This window comes from Notolepis coatsorum (genome assembly GCF_963971535.1).
Source record: "Notolepis coatsorum genome assembly, chromosome: 14".
NCBI classification, from domain to species: Eukaryota; Metazoa; Chordata; class Actinopteri; order Aulopiformes; family Paralepididae; genus Notolepis; species Notolepis coatsorum.
The window spans coordinates 64,161,844-64,181,364 of NC_140178.1; the positions used below are offsets into that span (position 1 = coordinate 64,161,844).

A 19,521-nucleotide genomic window follows, 5' to 3' on the forward strand; every position below is an offset into this window, starting at 1 on the left:
AAGTATCGATACATATCGATACTGAATATTTAAAACTGCTTCGATGCTCATTTCCCGAAATACCGATACTTTCTGCAGTATCGGTACCAGCTGGCGAGTGTTCTACAGCAAGTTGTTGACGCGCTGTTCCGCCTGCTCCGAGTCCAGCCCTCCCCCTCACAGAGCAGTCTTCAGTTTGTATTTGTAAACAAGAGCTTTTAGCTGAAAATGATGGCAAATGCAGAGCCTCCGCAACTTGTGCTTGTGGATAAAGAAAACAGCAGAAGTGCTGTTTGGAGGTACTTCGGGTTTGAAGTAAACAACGAAGGACAAGCTAAAGCTTCCCCAATGCTATTTACAAGCGGTGTTACAGAGCAGTGCCAGCGCGGATCTCCATAAAGAAATTAAAGAGGTTCGTGACAGCTGCTCTTTCAACGTCACTGTGACTGAAGCATTAAACCATTAACTCTAGTTTAATACATGATACGTTGTCTACTGATGGCGCATAATATCAACAGCTGATTCGTTGTAACGTTACAGCTACCAGCTAACGTTAGCTACTGCTAGCAGTTAGCTCCCTTAGCTTAGCTGGCCACCGTTATAAATACTGCATGGAAACGGAGTAACGTTAACGTGTAAACGTTATGTCGAGGTCATACAATACTACAGTCGGCATAAGGTTAACGTTACCCCGTTTCCACCAAGTGTTTAAATAGCAGCAATCTTGTTGAAAATGTAACATTACTAAAATGCTCCGAGCATAGCCTCTCTCTCTCTCTCTCTCTCTCTCTCTCCATCTACCGCTACCTCTCTCTCTCTCTCTCTCTCTCTCTCTATCTATCTACCGCTACCTCTCTCTCTCTCTCTATCTACCGATACCTCTCTCTCTCTCTCGCTTGCTCTCGTTATCTTTAAATAAAAACTGTTACTAACTGTTCAGTTTGTGAGGTACATGCAACACAGATTACAGTGTTTACATCTGTCTGCTTGAGAAAATACCATGTTCTGCATTTGCAATAAAAATTATTGAAGTGAGATGAACAGTTATTTTTAAATGTGTGATCTAAAGATAAACAAAGGGTTTTAAAAGTGTTATATTTATCTTCTCTTATAGTACCAGACTCGAAGCTGAGGAGAATCAACCAGCAACAAAAGCTAAATTTGTTAAAAAAAAATATATATATATATATATATATATTTATTTATTTTTGTATCGAAATATCGATACTTTTCAAGGTATCGTATCGAAGTCGAAATTCCAGTATCGTGACAACACTATAAGGCGCATAAACGTCCAATCACAGTAGCGCCCGAAAACAAAGTCACGGTACCGGCTTAGGCAAGTTATACATTCAGAATCAGACAACGCAAAAAAATCAGCCAGCCATGAAGCCCATTCATTTTTATTTTGAGCAAAAGAGAGAGAGGAATCCGGCTGACATGGTTTTTTGAAGTGATATTCGCACGTGTTTTTGCGGGTCCAGTCCCCACGGTATGTTGACAGAATTCGCAAAACACCTTATCGACTGAAGCATAAAAGTCATTAGGATACTGCTCTGCTCTGAATTTAGGGCTTAGTGGGGAATTTCTTCCGACGTTAACGACGCACCGAAGCAGCTAGACGCTTGGACATTTCTCCGTGTTGTGTGTAACACGCAGCGGTCCCCGCCTCCCTAGCTCCTTGCAACAAACGTTCCACCCAAAAACGCAATTTCTATTTCATAATGAATTAAATAATTGTATAAAGAATTTTCAATGTTCTGTCATCTAATAATATATTCCATTACCTTTCCTATCTGTATCAAAGTCAAAATGTTGGTATCATAACAACACTACAACATACAAAAGCAGCTTGACAACCGATATCCTTTGCGTTTGATTGATTGAAAACTTTATTAACAGATTGCAGAATGGGTACAATACAGTACAGCTCAATACACACAATTGTTAAGGGGATGCAGACCAGAGAATGACTTTCGTCTTGTTTACATCAGGGTCCCCCATTTTCAATTCATAGTGTGCACACGCACAGTATAATATGCATGTGATAAATAGTTAATAAACTCTGTTACTTGAACAATTTTCACTGTGCTCCTAAATTTCTTTGTGCTCCTAAATTTTTATTTAGATTTTATTTATTAACATTTTATTTATGAGCACATGTGCTCCTTGGGAAAAAGGTTAGCGTAGAGCCCTATATATGGAGACATTAACATTACATTATCAAACAGGGATGAAGACTGTAAAAAAAAGTGTCAACAATGTTTTATAATCCTTATGTTAATTTTCATCATAAAAATTCAGTGCCCCCGAAATACAAAAAAAAGCCCCCGAAAATCAATTAAGGGGGGCAAAAAAAGCCCTTGATTTTTTTTTTTTTATTTCTAACCCTGGTTCCAGAGTTTCACTCCTTTAAAGGAAAACTCCAACATTGTGGGAAATTAGCTTATTTGACATCTTCCCTGGAGTTAGACAAGAAGATACATACCTTTTTTGTCTCTGTGCGTGCATTTAGCTTTGGGAACAGTCGCTCCGTTAGCGTAGCTTAGCTTCATCACTGGAAGTGGGGGTGGACAATAGCCTGACGTTCCCTTACAGTGTATACAGCAGCGTTTCCGTTAGCCGGTAATTACCGGTATTTGACCGGCAAAATCTGTTGAAGTCCGACATATTTAATCTCTCCGGTCTTAATGTCCGGTGAAAATAATTCCCTGAGTCTAAGCACAATTTGATTATTTGAATTGTATTAAAATAGGCTAAAATTAAATAGCCTATGCGATGAACGAAACGATCATTACATTTGTTTCCTCGTTGCTTCTAATAATGACAACGACGTTGTCAGCGAGAGCTTAGTGCTGGGTGTGCGAACTTTTGTGAAGCTGCAGAGCCGGAGCAGCAGCAGCACAATGCAGTATTCCAGCAGTACTCCAATTCAGCCATTTTCAATTCAATGTTGGGTGGGGGGCGCTGCTGTGCGGTTCCCAGAAAAGAGCCAATAACAGCTGAATCAGCTGCTCTGCAGCGCCATACTCTTTGCAAATAAGTCGTTGCGAGGTGGAGAGAGTCGTCACGCAAACCACGATAATGTTGCCGTCTCTCTGCTTTCTCAGTTCTTCGCTTGATATAATTAATACAAGTTTAGTGTCGGACCGACTGCCCACATACGCGGTCTATTTTATTTCAAGTCAGCAGCAGCACGGAGTATCGAGGGACTTATTTTATTTGGAATATATTAATGACTGTATACGCAAAAGTAGCCTAGTTTTAAGTAATACTATTATAAATCTACATGCCTTGAGGATGACATTCTTTATATAGCCTGCCTATCAATTGTTTTAAAGCTCAATAAACTATGACCGGAATTAATCTCATTTGTCCGGTAGATTGAAATCTTGCAGGTCACGGAGACCGGCAACAATTTTTTCTAACGGAAACCCTGGTATACAGTCACCAAATACACTCCAAATACAACTCCAAAACGTTCATGTAAACATGTTGTGACCTGTGTATTTACCACATGGAGAAATAAAAAATAATTGAATTAGACAATTACGTTTTCTAAGCAAATATACTCTGAACTATTTTTTGCCTAAGCACTCGTCTCTGCGCGCAGTCTTGTGATTTCTACGTGAAGCCGTGTTTGTGGACATTCTCATTAATTCAAAGGATCCGAACCGATTGAAGTTTATGGATACCATGACTTAAAATCATCTTGCCTTGACGATTAAAAGCCTCCCCAATTTAGAAAACAGTAATCCAATGGCTGGTATTGATAATATAATACTAACTACTGCACGTAGCTAACCGGAGCTAACACAGAACCGGATGGTCACTAAAGCAGATATAATGACTTCCTTTCTGGGGTTTTCAAAATAAAAGTGCGACATTTATAGCAGCGGAAAATGTTTATTTTGTACATTATCTAACGTTAACACGAACCTAAACTAACGTTACAACTAACCTTTACTGTTTTCTAAATTGGGGAGGCTTTTAATCGTCAAGGTAAGAGGATTTTAAGTCATGGTATCCATAAACTTCAATCGGTTCGGATCCTTTGAATTAATGAGAATGTCCACAAACACGGCTTCACGTAGAAATCACAAGACTGCGCGCAGAGACGAGTGCTTAGGCAAAAAATTGTTCTGAGTATATTTGCTTAGAAAACGTAATTGTCTAATTCAATTATTTTTTATTTCTCCACGTGGGAAATACACAGGTCACAACATGTTTACATGAACGTTTTGGAGTTGTATTTGGAGTGTATTTGGTGACTGTATGCACTGTAAGGGAACGTCAGGCTATTGTCCCCCCCCACTTCCAGTGATGAAGCTAAGCTACGCTAACGGAGCGACTGTTCCCAAAGCTAAATGCACGCACAGAGATAAAAAAGGTATGTATCTTCTTGTCTAACTCCAGGGAAGATATTAAATAAGCTAATTTCCCAAAATGTTGGAGTTTTCCTTTAACTGACACAGACATACTTTTAAGTGTGGTTCGAGCTCTAGGCTGTTTCAAATAGAGTGTTCTTCTTAAATTATACGTCACCTCTCGTTCTTTAAACAAAATTTGTAAGTTACATGGCAGTTGATGACTTCTAGCTTTAAAAACTGTCTCTGCTGTTTTAAGGTCAACTAAGTCGAGGAACTGTAATGCCCTTAGTTCAAAAAACAGTGTTTGTAGGATGGAGATAACTAACATTGTTCACAACCCTTATTGCCTTTTTCTGTAAGATAATAGGATTCAGATTAGTTTTGTATGTGTTTTCCCAAGTTTCTATACAGTAAGTTAGATATGGTAATAAAAGAGTACAATAAATTGTGTATAATGATCTCAAATTTAATGTGTCTGGTTTTTCTTAAGATACCTAAGCTACGCCCTGTTTCTTTTCTTTACATAGTTAATGAGTTTTCCAGCTGAGGTTTTGGTCTATCACGACCCCCAAAAAAGTATATTAATTTACTCTTTCAAGATGAACATTATCTATGCATATCTCTACTTGAGTGTCCGGATGTATTTTTTTATTACCAAACAAAATCAGACTTACTTATATTTAACTCTTTCAGTGCCACTCACGAGATTTCTCTTGTTTTTTTATAGGTGGTTGCGTGCCACTCACGAGATTTCTCGGAATTATTATTATTTTATTTTATTTTGCGATCTGAAAAATTATTGCATCACCCGAGCCTACCCGAGTATAGCCGAGCTGCGCCGGTGATCACTGTGGAAAAAAGCACCCCCTGTCGTCTCCCAGATGACATAAGTGATTTTGGAATGGACTCAATGAAAATGAATGGGGAAAAAAATCCGGTACTCCACATTTTCCAGTTCACTGATCCAGCCGGGGTTACCACAGTTCATTCTGGAGCCTCAGATACCCACGGATCATGGAGATCTACAGTGTCGCGTTGGATCCATACACGTATCGATTTTTTCGAATGGTGATCAGGAATTGGAATATACCAGTTGGATACCATCTGATGTCAGGTAAGGACTCTATGTTATCAGTGGTAGGATAATCGGAGTAAGTTTGATGAAGTTATAAGCTGTTTTGTGAAATGTCTTCTTTCGGTTTCACTGTAAAAGTCTGTGGAAATCAACGGAGCGATTATCAGTGCGCGGCCGTAATGTGCTTGCGTGCACGTATAATATTGATCATCTAGCGTTTATTTGAAAACGATTCATAAAAAGGCCGACGAATATCAACGTTGTGGAATATTCCACTAAAAGACGATTTTCATAGAATGCTCCAGAATGAGCTGTTTTTTATATCAAAACGGGGGCTTTTCTAACTGCTCTGAAACGGAAACGACGCGATAAAAAAACAATCTGCCTTCACAGCACTGACTGGAAAATAGTCTTTGATAATGCGATGGGCAGATTAGACACATAGCCATAATTTAAAACATAGATTAGGCGATATTAACGTTAACATTGGCGCCGATGGTGGCATTCAAGCGGTAAAACGGAAAACCAGGCGTGGCACTGAAAGAGTTAAGGAGAGTTTGTTATTATCAAGCCAACATTTCAGCTTCCCCAGTTCACCTGTAATATTTTTTAGCAACTGTTGTAGGTCTGCACCTGAACAAAAAAATTACAAATTTCGGTCCTAAAATGGATCCTTGCGGTACCCCACATGTTATCACTTTGCAGGATGATCTGGTCTCCCCCATCTGCACACATTGTTTCCTATTTTCTATGTAACTTTTTATCCAACTGAGCCCTATCCCTCTAATTCCATACTTTTCAAGTTTTCTGAGTAAAATATCATGGTCAATGGTATCGAAATCTTTTTTCAGATCAATAAAAACTCCAACTGCATACTGTTTATTATCGATTGAATTTGTTAACTCTTCTGCTACCTGCATGAGAGCCATTGATGTGGATCTGTTAGTTCTGAATCCATACTGGCTATCAATCAATATCTCATTCTTATCAATAAAACTGTCCAGACGTGCAACAAAAAGTTTTTCCAGAATTTTAGAAAATTGAGGAAGTAAAGAAACAGGCCTATAATTTGTAAAAACACAGACTCCAGAGCGGCGAAAGTGCACGGAGGAGAAGCCAGGCACATTTACATTGGAACAGCTGCAGGGTCATCATTACAGTTTTCTTTCGTTTTCTTGTGCGCCCAATAACGTTAACCAAATGAAACCAATGAAAAGAAACACACACACGCGTCGCCGACACACACATCAACATTCTCCCCCGCCGGACAGCCACAGGCACAGCTCATCAAATAAAAAGAAGAACCTACTTTTCCCGACAGATCATCTGAGCTCCACTGTGTTTAAATCCAAATAATCCTCTGCCATTGTTGTAATATGTCATCTGTTCTCTAGTATTCAGTCTCGTGAAGTTAAATTATCTCTGGAAGTGAAACTGAAACTTAGCAAGGATAAGTTTAAAGGGGCAGTAAGCAAGTGGAGGCCTGAACACAGAATGACACCAGTATCACTAATTACCACGGCAAGCCTATAGAAAATTATTGTATTTAATAATAATAATTATCATAAATATAATATATACATTTAAATATATATATTTTTTAAATAAAAAAAATTATATTAATAATTATTATAAATATTTTTTTCCTGTTGTACCGAACCGTGACCCCAATACCGAGGTACGCACCGAACCGTGGCTTCTGTGTACCGTTACACCCCTGAATGTGTTAAGAGGCAGAGATCAATAAAAGAAAATATATACATTCGACGGGTAAGAAACTGTATACTTCTGTCTGCCATTTCAGCACCAGGCGCTGTCTATTGTTATTACCTTCATGCGCTTCAAGGCTACCGGCGCCTATTGCCATAGAACAACAGTCTGAGCATGCGTAGTGAGCTGTGACGTCATCGTTTATCTAGACTATGCGTTTACAGTTGCTACACGGATCCACTGAACCGATATTTTGGAAAATCTTCACTTTAAAATGCGTTTTTGAAAATCTCCGTTTATGTTTCTGAAAACACCGTTTACGTGTGGGTGAAAGGCCCAAACGTGGAAGAAAATGTGCGTTTTGCAAAAGATCTGGATTCGTGAGGACATGGCCTTAGTGCTCCAACATACACAATACTCTGCACCTGTGTCAATTAACCCTCCCCTACCTCCATTTTGGTTGAGACTCTCCTGACTAGGGATGACCCCCGGACCCCGGTTCTAAACGGGAACCGGTACTATATTAGAAAAGACCGGAGTATTTATAAGCTCTGACGTCATCGGTACTGCTATCGGTACTCGAGAAATTATAGTTATTTTTTTTTAGGAATTTAAACGTCTCAAACTAATCTTGTTGGCCGTTTTCTATATCTCTCCTGCCTCGGTCTCTCTGCCTGCGCGAGGAGCGGGCTGTGCTGTGCTCACACACACACTCACTCACACACACACACACACACACACGGGTGCTGTTGTAGGCTACAGAGTACAGACAGCTCTGCTCTCATCATGGCGGACAGAACGAAACATTCAAAAGTCTGGGTCTATTTTACTAAAGTCGATGCTGACAACGCTCGTTGCCACAAGTGCAACAAGATTTGCCAGTAATGTATAAGCGCTGGTACTTGTCAATGTGGCTGGCGGGGAGCTAACGTTATTAGCCTGATCTCCGAGTAGAATAATGGCTGACAATCCGGAAGTAAATAAACGTATGAGAGCTTCCGATTGGTGGTAAGAAGAAGAGGTGGGTGAAAGCGGTGTGACGTAATTGGCAGATCGACTGTCAATCAAAATAGTATTGTATGACTCCAACTTTTTTTTATCTTACATTTGTTGTTAATTATAAAAAGTCTATAATTCAGACACATTTAAAACATTGCTGTTGCTGCTGAAGAAATAATATTTATTTATATTTATATAGTTATATAAAAGAATAATAAAGCAATGTCGATTCTGTTCTTAATTAATTGTTTTGTTTTCTTGCAAAATAAGCAAAAAGAACCGATAAGAGTATCGATAAAGTACCAAACCATTAACGATACCCATCCCTACTCCTGACTCTCCATCTGAGGCGACACCAAAGTCACTCTCCTCCCACACATTACTTTTTCTGAACAGTATTGACGCAGACCAATCGTTGGGGGTCACTGGGCAAAAGTTATTGACAGATCATTTTACATTCTTCTCCATTTAGAGAGTGTTATGTGGGGTCTGTGTGTGCCTTGATCAGGCGTTCCCAGTGTGATGTGTTATGTCTAGCTGTAGTTCCCTGTCCTGATCTTGTAGTCCTTATCGTTTCCCTCCCAGGTGTACCCATTTGTAATCAACCCAGGTGTGTCTCGTCTTGTCACTCCCTCATGTATTGTTCCGTCTTTCCCTGTGTCTGATGCTGATCCTGTCTGTGCAGTTCTGTGTTTTTGTTTATTATTTTATATTCCTTTGTTCACAAACCATGGTAATTATCAATTAAATATCTTTTGTTGGTTACTTTGGCTACCGTCTCCTTATTATATTACATTGACCAGACAACGAGCCTTCTTTCAGTCAATGGTAACGTAATGGAGAGATTCTTTATTTTCCACAAACTTTGCTTATATTTTGTCATACTACACATTGCACTTGGTATCGATATTGGTGCATCCCTAGTTACCCCCATAGAAATGTGTCATAGCTGTATTTCACTTCTCTCCAATAGCAACTCTCGGACGAAGGACACAGTCGTTCAAAAAGACACTGGAGATGTGAAGATGTTGCAAAAGAAATCGAAGAAGAAAAAGAAGAGGCTAAAAGGAGAGGCTAGACGGAAGGAGAACGGACGCCGTGGCGACACAGAACAGAATGACCCTGAACAACCTGAGCCCCTTCCTGAGATAAACACTGTGGAGAAAGACGAGAGCAGCAGACATGATACAGGTTGGTGAGCATCCACAAGAACACACACACGCACTAGTCTTGCCGCGGTGAATTTCCCATGAATAATAAACTCATGTTGACACCGGTATTACTTTTTACAAAATGACGCTCAATATCTGTAGAGCACTTACTTTGATCTCTAACGTTATGTGACTACTAGGGATGGGTACCTTTCACATTTGAACCGATGCCGGTACCGGTACCTGTGAATCGATACCGGTACCCAACGGTACCTTTTTTCGGTACTTTAGTCTCAAGAAATTTTATTTACCTACCTCAGTCGTAAAAAAAAAATCCAAACTTCAAATAACTACAATTTCGACAGTTTTCGGCTTGTCATTGCTCCGACTGCTTTGTTGTTGAATCAAGTCAAATCCTAGGTAAGCATATATTGTGCGTGTGAACGTTGACATGAAAAGAAAAAAGTTAAAAAAAAAATAATAATAATAATAATAAAAAAACTTTTTTTTAAATTTTTTTATTTTTTTTTTCGGTTTCTCACTTGATTCGATACTCTGTAGTACCGACGTGTTTCGGTTCGGTACCTCAAAAGTACCGAATTCGGTACCCATCCCTAGTGGCTACATTGATCCCCAGTGTCTGTCCATCTGCATCCATTTTGAATACATTTTCAATGACTAGTATACTATGTAGTATCCATTTGTTGGACAGACGTTACGTTCAAATTTTTTAATAAACCAGCGGACAATAATACCTTCCGTCGCTTTTCTATCTGTCATTAACACTTTCCCCGCCAATCACGTTGTATGACGTGTTTCAAGTTCATGCGAATTCTGCCAATCCACGGCGTACAACGTTATTTTGATCACATTTCATTTTTTTTTTTGGATATCTGTGCTTCTCCTAAATTCGTCCGGCCACTCTCATATCGTTGCAGGACTCTAGCCACACGCCGTGGATATGGATCGCTGCCATAACTCAATAATCGACATGATTTGGGCTGTTATTATTATTATACAAACCGGAAATGGATCGACTCGATCCCCATCAAATAACTGGGATCTTTTTGTTCCAGTATCATCGCCCAACGGTAAGAGGAGGCTGACGTTACTTTCAGCCTGTTTGTTTATTATTATCCATACAAACTGCTCTGATCTATATATCACCCATACTACATAAAGCATTTAACGACGATCACTGAATTATAAATGACCCCCCCCCCCCTCCATTCACCCGTGCATGATCAGTCATAACGTTTAGGACCATGTACAGTTGAAATTTTTTATATAGCGTGGATCGGCAACAAACGGCATTTGATAATCTATATGCATTTATGCCTATCTCACGTTCTAGGAATTACTGCAGAAAACGATAAAAACATATTTATATTCTAGACGGTATTTTCGTATGAATGTGTGAATGAAAAAGTAAAACGTTCCTACATCCTGAACGATAGATAATCGATGTTGAATGGGCCATAGTAATGTCAATTTAGCAATAAAATTAAAAAAGTTATAGCCCTGCAAAGAAGGTGAACATCTCCATAGACTTACAGTGCTGGCAGAGAATGGTATAAGATGATCAAACTCCGTGGCAGTTAATGTGTTAAACGGAATGGAGCACATTGATCACATGCTGCGCAAACATACTGTTGCTGGTCTGGACTGGTCCTCTGAGCTCCTCAAGTCGAGCTTTTGCTGCTGCTGGGTTTAATCCGAAGATTTCCAAATCCTCCGCCATTGTGTCATCTCTAGAGCCTTCTTTCTCTCCTTCACGTGAAGTTAAACCTACCTTGTAAGTCGAAGTGAAACCTAGTAGAAATAGCTGCTGTCTGCGCAGACACTTTCTGACTGACTTACATGCTTGATAACATGCTTAGTATTTTACAAAAAATAATTTGTAGGCACTGATATGCAAAAATGGGTTTTATTCCTATTAAAAAAAGAAGAAAAAAACATACACCGATGGGGGTGGTGGGAAAGAAATGTACTGTGTTCAGGGAGCCTGAACACCAATTAACGCCAACTACCGTGGCAAGCCTAACACACACACACACACACACTACAGGTTGGTGAGCATCCGCAAGAACACACACGCACTACAGATTGGTGAGCATCCACAAGAACACACACGTGCGCACACACTAGGGATGGATGTGAGTAATCGATTACCGTAATTTTCTGACTATAAGCCGCGCCTTTTCCCCCATTTTTCGACCCTGCGGCTTATATAACGGTGCAGCTTATATGTGACTCGACGTGACCAAACCCGAAAATGTAAAAATCGAAATATTGCTTTTTTGACTGCATTGAAATGTTATTTATCTGTTCCCTTATTTGCTAAACTTAATACAACTTGTAAATTAGTTAATTCTTGTTATTTGTCCGACAGTATTGTGTCCCAATGCTAATTACATATGGTAATTAAACATTAAAACACCTGCGGCTTATAGTCCAGTGCGGCTTATATATGTACACATCATTCAATTTAGCTGCTGCGGCTTATATTCAGGTGCGGCTTATAGTGCGAAAATTACGGTACTCAAGTACTCACTGTTTCAACTGAACTCGATGGTTTTTGAGGGTGCTTGGATTTCTTTCAAAGTGGTAGTTTGTGCTACTGAAACAAATCGAGCTCTGAAATCCTGCAGTGAGCCAATAATAATATTGGTAGCATGTGTGTGCAATATCTCATTATTGCTACTGCCATGTGTTCTAAGATGCATTCTAAAAATGCGACACTACTCGAGTAATTCATGCAAGTACTCGATCTGGGAAAAAGTTACTTGTTCCCATCATTAACACACACACACACTACTGGTTGGTGAGCATCCACAAGAACAAACGCACACTCCCAAACTGCAGTGTATGTAAGGCGCTATCCTGTTGCCATGCCAACACAGAACATCCAGTCAACTCTCATATTGATCAAAACTAGGGATGCTCGATATTGGCTTTTTTACCTATACCGATATTGTCCAACTCTTAATTTCTGATACCGATATCATATGCAGGGTCCCCCCCCCCCCCCCCAAAACTGAATAATTTCAGGTAATTAACATTACATATCTCTTGTCGTGTAATTAACACAACATTATGCATACTTTGACAATAAATAAAATAATAATTTGTTCTTACTTGCTTGCCTGGGTAAATAAAGGTTAAATAAATGTAAAGAAATTTATAAAAAATGTAATACAGATATTTTCCGATATCACATTTTTATGCCAATATCGGACATCCCTAATCGGAACCATTTGCTAAAACTCTGGAACAACCACCATCAGTCCACATCCTAATCTTAATTGATCACTCTTAACACTTTAACTGCCGGGAAACGCTTTACAGCGTCATTCCCGGCCATGCTCAAGTTGCCGAAGGACGCTTTACAGCGTCTTTAATATCAATATTTCAAAAATCTGTGATCGGATTCATATTTCCCCTCCGCTGGCCTGAGAACCACCAGAAGGACCCACTGAGCTCTCTGGCGGTTCAGGAGCGCCATCTGGTGGCCGATCGGCGCAATCGCCAAACAGGAAGTGCTGTGGAGGTTGTGCTGGTCGGCCATATTACTTCCGGGCATTCGGTTTGGCTGCCGGCACTCTGGCTCGTCACAATATATAGCGATCCATTGCCAATAACTCGATAAACAACATGATTTGGACGTATATAGTATTATACAAGCTGGAAATGGTTCATCAGGATAAACATCCCATAATCGAAAACGGTCTACACCACGCTGATCGTCCAACGGCGCGAGGAAGATCCGGTAAGATTCAGCGTTATTTTTGAACGTGTTCCATATAAACTGTTATGATGAACATATGACCCACACTAGATGAATGATATAACGCTGCCCACGGAATTATAAACGATCCCCCGCCCATCCGGTCATCATCAGATCATACGTAGATCATTCTAGAAGTACGTCCAATTGAAATATTTTATATCGCCCCGATTGCCATCAAACTGTATTTCATCATCAATATAATGCATTTGGGGCTATAGATCATGTTCTGGAGAAAGCTGCAGAAAGAGATGAAAACATACTTATACATTAGACCATACTTTACTATCAATATGTGAATGAAAAAGTTTAACGTTGCTACACAATGAACAATACATATAGGACTTTGAATGGGCCCTAATAATGGCAATGTAGCAATAGAATTTAAAAAGTTATAGCCATGCAAAGAAGGGGTACTTCTCCATAGACAAATAGAGCTGGCAATCTATGGTATCATGAATTTAACCCATGGCACCCAAAGTGTTAATGATTATATAGACAAATTGTGAGTTTTTATTTGATTTGATTGTTTATCTCTTATCTTGCTGTCTTTCCCTTCCGCCAGCCTCGGTAGTAGTGTGGGACAGCCAGGTGAAGGATGGCTACAAGCGCTGCCAGGCACCTGCGGCTACTGCCCCCCAGCCTGCTGCCCCCCAGCCTACAGCTCTGGCTTGGGATGGGAAGAGGACTGTCGGCGTGGTGCAGGAACTCCTCAAGAATTCAACAGACAAGGCCTACGGAGCGAATGGTGAGAACCGACACACCAGGATACACCACGATAATGAAGCTTGTCTTTAACAGTTTCAGTGCCGGCCAGTTAACATTGAAAACCACGTTGAGTGCCATCATCCACTTCAATGTTAGCGTTAAAAACGCCTAATCTATGTTTTAAATTATGGCTATGTGTCTAATCTGCCCGTCGCTTATCAATGACTTGTTTGCAGTCAACATTGTCGAAACTGATTGTTTTTTAATCGGTTCATATCCTTTTTATAGCATTTCGAAAAGCTATCGTTCTCGCGAAATTTTTTGGAAAATTGAAAAATTCCCCCATAAACGGCATTTATTGGAATATTCTCGAATACACTAGACACGTTGTCATTTGTCTGCCTATTTATGAATCGTTTTCAAATAAACGCTAGATTATCGATAGTATATGTGTACTTATGCACGCTATAGACGCGAGCTGAAAAATCTATTCTCTCGTTTCCTCAAGATCACACACAGCCACACACACATACACACATAGGGACATGCTGTTATCTCAGTGAATACAGCTCTGATTACCCCAAGACTGGTAACATAGACTCCTTACCTTAGATCAGATGTTCTCCAAAAAGATTATTCCAATTCCTGATCGCCATTCCAAATATCAATCACGCTTATTGATTGATTATTGGCTGCTGTAAATATATATTCCAGGCTGCTTTCCGTCTCGCGATCAGATCCCTCTTGATCAGACACCTCGCCAGCACAATGCATGCATTAAAGCATTCCGTCTCCAGACGGATTTCCGTCAATTTGATTGGGGAGATCCGTCCATTTGATTCGCGGTCTGACGGAATTGGCTACCTGGTATAATATGATTTGTAGATGCATACACATTTAAACAAAATTGAGCCAATCAGAGGCGCCAAATATGAAGAAAAAAAATCGCGCCGCGCCAAGCAGAGTCATCACTCAGCGACTCGAGAGACAGGACGCTGCTCGCTCCGGAGGCTCGCTCCGCGGTTGCAGCTGCAGTCTATTGGGCGAGTTACACATTTGCGACGTCTGAGAAGTCTGTCCACCACATGGCAGGGTAACAAGATAGTCATGTAAAATAATTAAAAACTGCGTGTTTTGGTTTAACAAGTCGCCTTTTTTGCAGCCTTGCGCGTCAAGTCAACTGCTTGTTGACCTAGTTTGTTTGTTTGTTTGTTTATTTGTTTGTTTATACCACGCTGCTTGCACTCGCTGCTATACCGATTAGCTAACGTTAGCTTAATAGCGTCGGTTAAATGGAAGGAGTAAGCCGGCCACTAAAAAGAGAACCCACCGCAGGGTTCTCAGATGAAAAGGATGAGCGGCACCACCTAACAAAAGAAAGTTTAGAGAGGAGAGGACGTTTGAAGAGACTGGCTAGGCAGCGCTACTGGGGGCTGTAGTGGTGAGTTGTTAACTTGTTCCGTGTGCCGCAACTATGTCAAAAACAGAAACAACACTTTTGTCATTGTCGTGTTACTTCACAGTACAATACGTGAGTCCCCTGCTGTGGTTGTGAGTATAAGTTTATTAGCTTAACTCCGTAGCAACATCACACAGGTGTATCTGTAGACAGTCTCCTCCCCACCATATATTCTCTCCCCACCGTATATCTTTTTTCTACCATCCCCTCCTAATGTACGGTCTCCTCCCCATCATATGTATATAATCTGTTGGGATCTATGGGTAACTACTGTATATTTCTCTCCCACCCCCTCCTAATGTACAGTATCCTCCCCATCATATCATGTATGTAATCTCTGTTAGGATCTATGGGTAACAGTACTGTATATTTTCCCCACCCACCCACCCCCTCCTAATGTACAGTCTCCTCCCCATCATATGTATAATCTCTTGTCAGGATATATGGGTAACATTACTGTATATTTGCATATCGTATATGTCACAAATGTAACAGTACTATATACCTGTAGACTGTAGTATGTCCCTATGCCATAAATGTCACTATGAATTGAAAATGGGGGACCCTGATGATGTAAACAAGACAAACTTCTTTCTCTGGTCTGCATCCCCTTAACAATTGTGTGTATTGAGCCATACTGTATTGTACCCATTCTGCAATCTGTTAAATATTGATTGATTGATTGAACATTTTATTAACAGAATTGCAGAATGGGTACAATAGAGTACGGCTCAATACACACAATTGTTAACACTTTCAGCGCCACGCCTGGTTTTCCGTTTTACCGCTTGAATGCCGCCATCGGCGCCAATGTTAACGTTAATATCGCCTAATCTATGTTATAAATTATGGCTATATGTCTAATCTGCCCATTGCATTATCAAAGACTATTTTCCAGTCAGTGCTGTGAAGGCAGATTGTTTTTTTATCGCGTCGTTGCCGTTTCAGAGCAGTTAGAAAAGCCCCCGTTTTGATATAAAAAACAGCTCATTCTGGAGCATTCTATGAAAATCGTCTTTTAGTGGAATATTCCACAACGTTGATATTCGTCAGCCTTTTTATGAATCGTTTTCAAATAAACGCTAGATGATCAATATTATACGTGCACGCACGCACATTACGTCCGCGCACTGATAATCGCTCCGTTGATTTCCTCACAGACTTTTACAGTGAAACCGAAAGAAGACATTTCACAAAACAGCTTATAACTTCATCAAACTTACTCTGATTATCCTACCACTGATAACATAGAGTCCTTACCTGACATCAGATGGTATCCAACTGGTATATTCCAATTCCTGATCACCATTCGAAAAAATCGATACGTGTATGGATACAACGCGATACAGTAGAACTCCATGATCCGCGGGGATCTGAGGCTCCAGAATGAACTCTAGTAACCCCGGCTGGATCAGTGAACTGGAAAATGTGGAGTACCGGATTTTTTTCCCCATTAATTTTCATTGAGTCCATTCCAAAATCACTTATGTCATCTGGGAGACGACAGGGGGCGCTTTTTTCCACAGTGATCGCCGGCGCCCCTCGGCTATACTCGGGTAGGCTCGGGTGATGCAATAATTTTTCAGATCGCAAAATAAAATTAAAAATCCGAGAAATCTCGTGAGTGGCATGCAACCACCTATAAAAAAAACCGAGAAATCTCGTGAGTGGCACTCAAAGTGTTAAGGGGATGCAGACCAGAGAAATACTTTTGTCTTGTTTACATCAGGGTCCCCCATTTTCAATTCATCATAACATATATGACACACATGACATACAGATAGACAATACTGCTACATCTATACATTTATGACATACCAGATTTACAAATACAGTATTGTTTGTGATACAAAAATAGTCTAAAAAAGAGAGTATATACATTGGAGGAGGTTGGGTGGGTGGGGTGGTACATTGGAGGTGGTTGGGTAAGCGGGGTGGGGTAACTGTACATTGGATTATCGACAACCTTACTTGGTCCCAAGAAGAGGGTCTTGTGTATTAACTAAAGTTTTCATTCATTCACTCTGGATCTGGTAAATCCAGTAGCAATACACACAATTGTTAAGGGGATGCAGACCAGAGAAAGATGTTTGTCTTGTTTACATAATCAGGGTCCGCCATTTTCAATTCATAGTGACATTTATGACATACACAACATACATGACATCATGACATTTATGACATGGGGACATACTTGACTTACAGGTATAGTACTGTTACATTTGTCACATATATGATAATCAAATATACAGTACTGTTACCCAGAGATCCTAACCAGGCCTGTACGCTGCGACGAGATCGTCGCAAATTGCCCCCTAATTTGGCCGGTGCGAATGAAAAATTATATCTACTCGCAAGCTTGCGAATAGTGATTTCACCCCTTCATTCGCATTTCACTACACTAACATTAGCCTACAACCAGGGCTGTACAGGCGACATAATGTTGCGGTTGTAATTTCATTAGACAGACCAGCGCGGACATTTAATAACATGCAATTTAATTGACACGAGCAATGGGCTAACGTTAGTTGGTGGTCCCGAGTGAAGCAGGGACGGCGGAGCTATAGGCTAACGTTAGCTGGTGGTCCCGAGTGAAGCAGGGACGGTGGAAAAGTGAGGAAAGGGGGTGGGTTATATTGACAAGTGACAACGCTTGACAACAGAAGTTTAAACATAACTTCATATTTATTAGTTATTCGTTTCTGTATATCATCCACTGTGACTTTCCATCTCCGTGTTAGACTCTTCCTGTTTACATTCGAGTGTGACGTCATCACCTACGGCAGCTTAGACGATCAAAACGCGAACCTAGAACAAAACCCGGGGGGGGGGGGGGGGGGGGGGGCTGGCTCTTGTGCGTTCTCGCCCCCTCTCTCTCTCTCGCTCTCTCTCTACATTCAATGATTTAAAGTAGCCAAACGTTACAGACGGTATAAATACTAACTGGATAGTTGATGATAAACATTTAATTTCATTATCTGAAATATTCTAAAATCATTAAGTCTGCTATAAGCCATTATCCCTTTGTGTGTAATTATTATTTTCTCACAGTAGTATATATATATATATATATGTGTGTGTGTGTGTTTGGCTAAAGTGGATAGAAAACACAGTACTGTGCAAAAAAAGGGCACCCAAGAGTTTTTATATAAATAGTCTTAGATGTAAATAATTTTTTTTATTAGTGTCAGTAGACTACTCTTAGTACATTTTCATTAAATTATTTTTTAAAGCATCTTCATGGTTTAATAATGCAAACATATGTTGCAGGGACTTATTATAATCATCATATTGGCGTGACTGTATGCATCAAAGGGTTAAATCAAGCATTTTTAAGTGCTTTAGGAAATGTCAAAATATTGCGATATATATTGTGTATCGTGATATGGCCAAAAAATATCGCAATATCATTTAGAGGCCATATCGCCCAGCCCTACTATAATGGTAAAATAGTTATTTAAAAATTTGCCCCTAAAAAATATTATTTGCCCCTAAATTTCTCATTTAGGGGCAAGTGTGCCCCTAGTGAAAAAGCTTAGCGTACAGCCCTGCTAACAGTAAATATGTGACTGGGCATGGGGGCGCGGGACTTGTTGAGGTAAGGTCCAATTTTTTTTTTTTTACATATTGTGAAAGTACAGATTCATACCTTAAAAATAAGCCATCACTTGAACATTTTGGTGGGATATTTTGCAAGCTACATCCTATGAATCATGGAGATATCAGTAAAGGCATTCAGAGATGAATGGTCTTCGAACTTGTGGAGAGGTTCACACCTGTGATTTAATCAACTACAACCCTACCCAGAATGCATTGTATTCCATGGCCCCCCTCTCTCTGGGGACATTAACACCTTGCATCAGGCTCTTTTGTTATGGCAATGACTCTGTCTTGTGGCAAGTTGTTGTGGCAGTTGAAGTATTTGCCTTGTAAGTCTAAAAGCTAAATGACTAAATGTAAATGTATTATAAGGAAAGGTTAACCTTCTGTAGTGTGGTAGTGAAAGGGTTAACCGTCTGTAGTGTGGTAGTGAAAGGTTTGTTGGAAGCCTCACATAAGCCATGTAATGTTGGGGGTCAAGGTATTGGCTGAAGGAAATGAATGAATGAATGAATGAAAACTTTATTTAACAGATTGCAGAATGGGTACAATACAGTACGGCTCAATACATACAATTGTTAAGGGGATGCAGACCTGAGAAAGACGTTTGTCTTGTTTCCATCAGGGTCCCCCATTTTCAATTCATATAGACATATATGACATACATGACATACAGATAGTCA

The 19,521-nt window shown here is 40.0% G+C and overlaps 1 protein-coding gene across 2 annotated transcripts in view; it reads left to right on the forward strand.

The window, feature by feature from the left end:
• usp36 (ubiquitin specific peptidase 36) overlaps window positions 1–19,521 on the forward strand; it is a 157,096-nt gene that overhangs the window by 129,101 nt on the left and 8,474 nt on the right. For both annotated transcript variants that reach the window (XM_084328388.1, XM_084328387.1), the window contains 2 exons: window positions 9,107–9,324; window positions 13,637–13,819. In XM_084328388.1, the coding sequence (XP_084184514.1) occupies window positions 9,107–9,324; window positions 13,637–13,819 (401 nt within the window). The remainder of the gene's footprint in view (window positions 1–9,106; window positions 9,325–13,636; window positions 13,820–19,521) is intronic.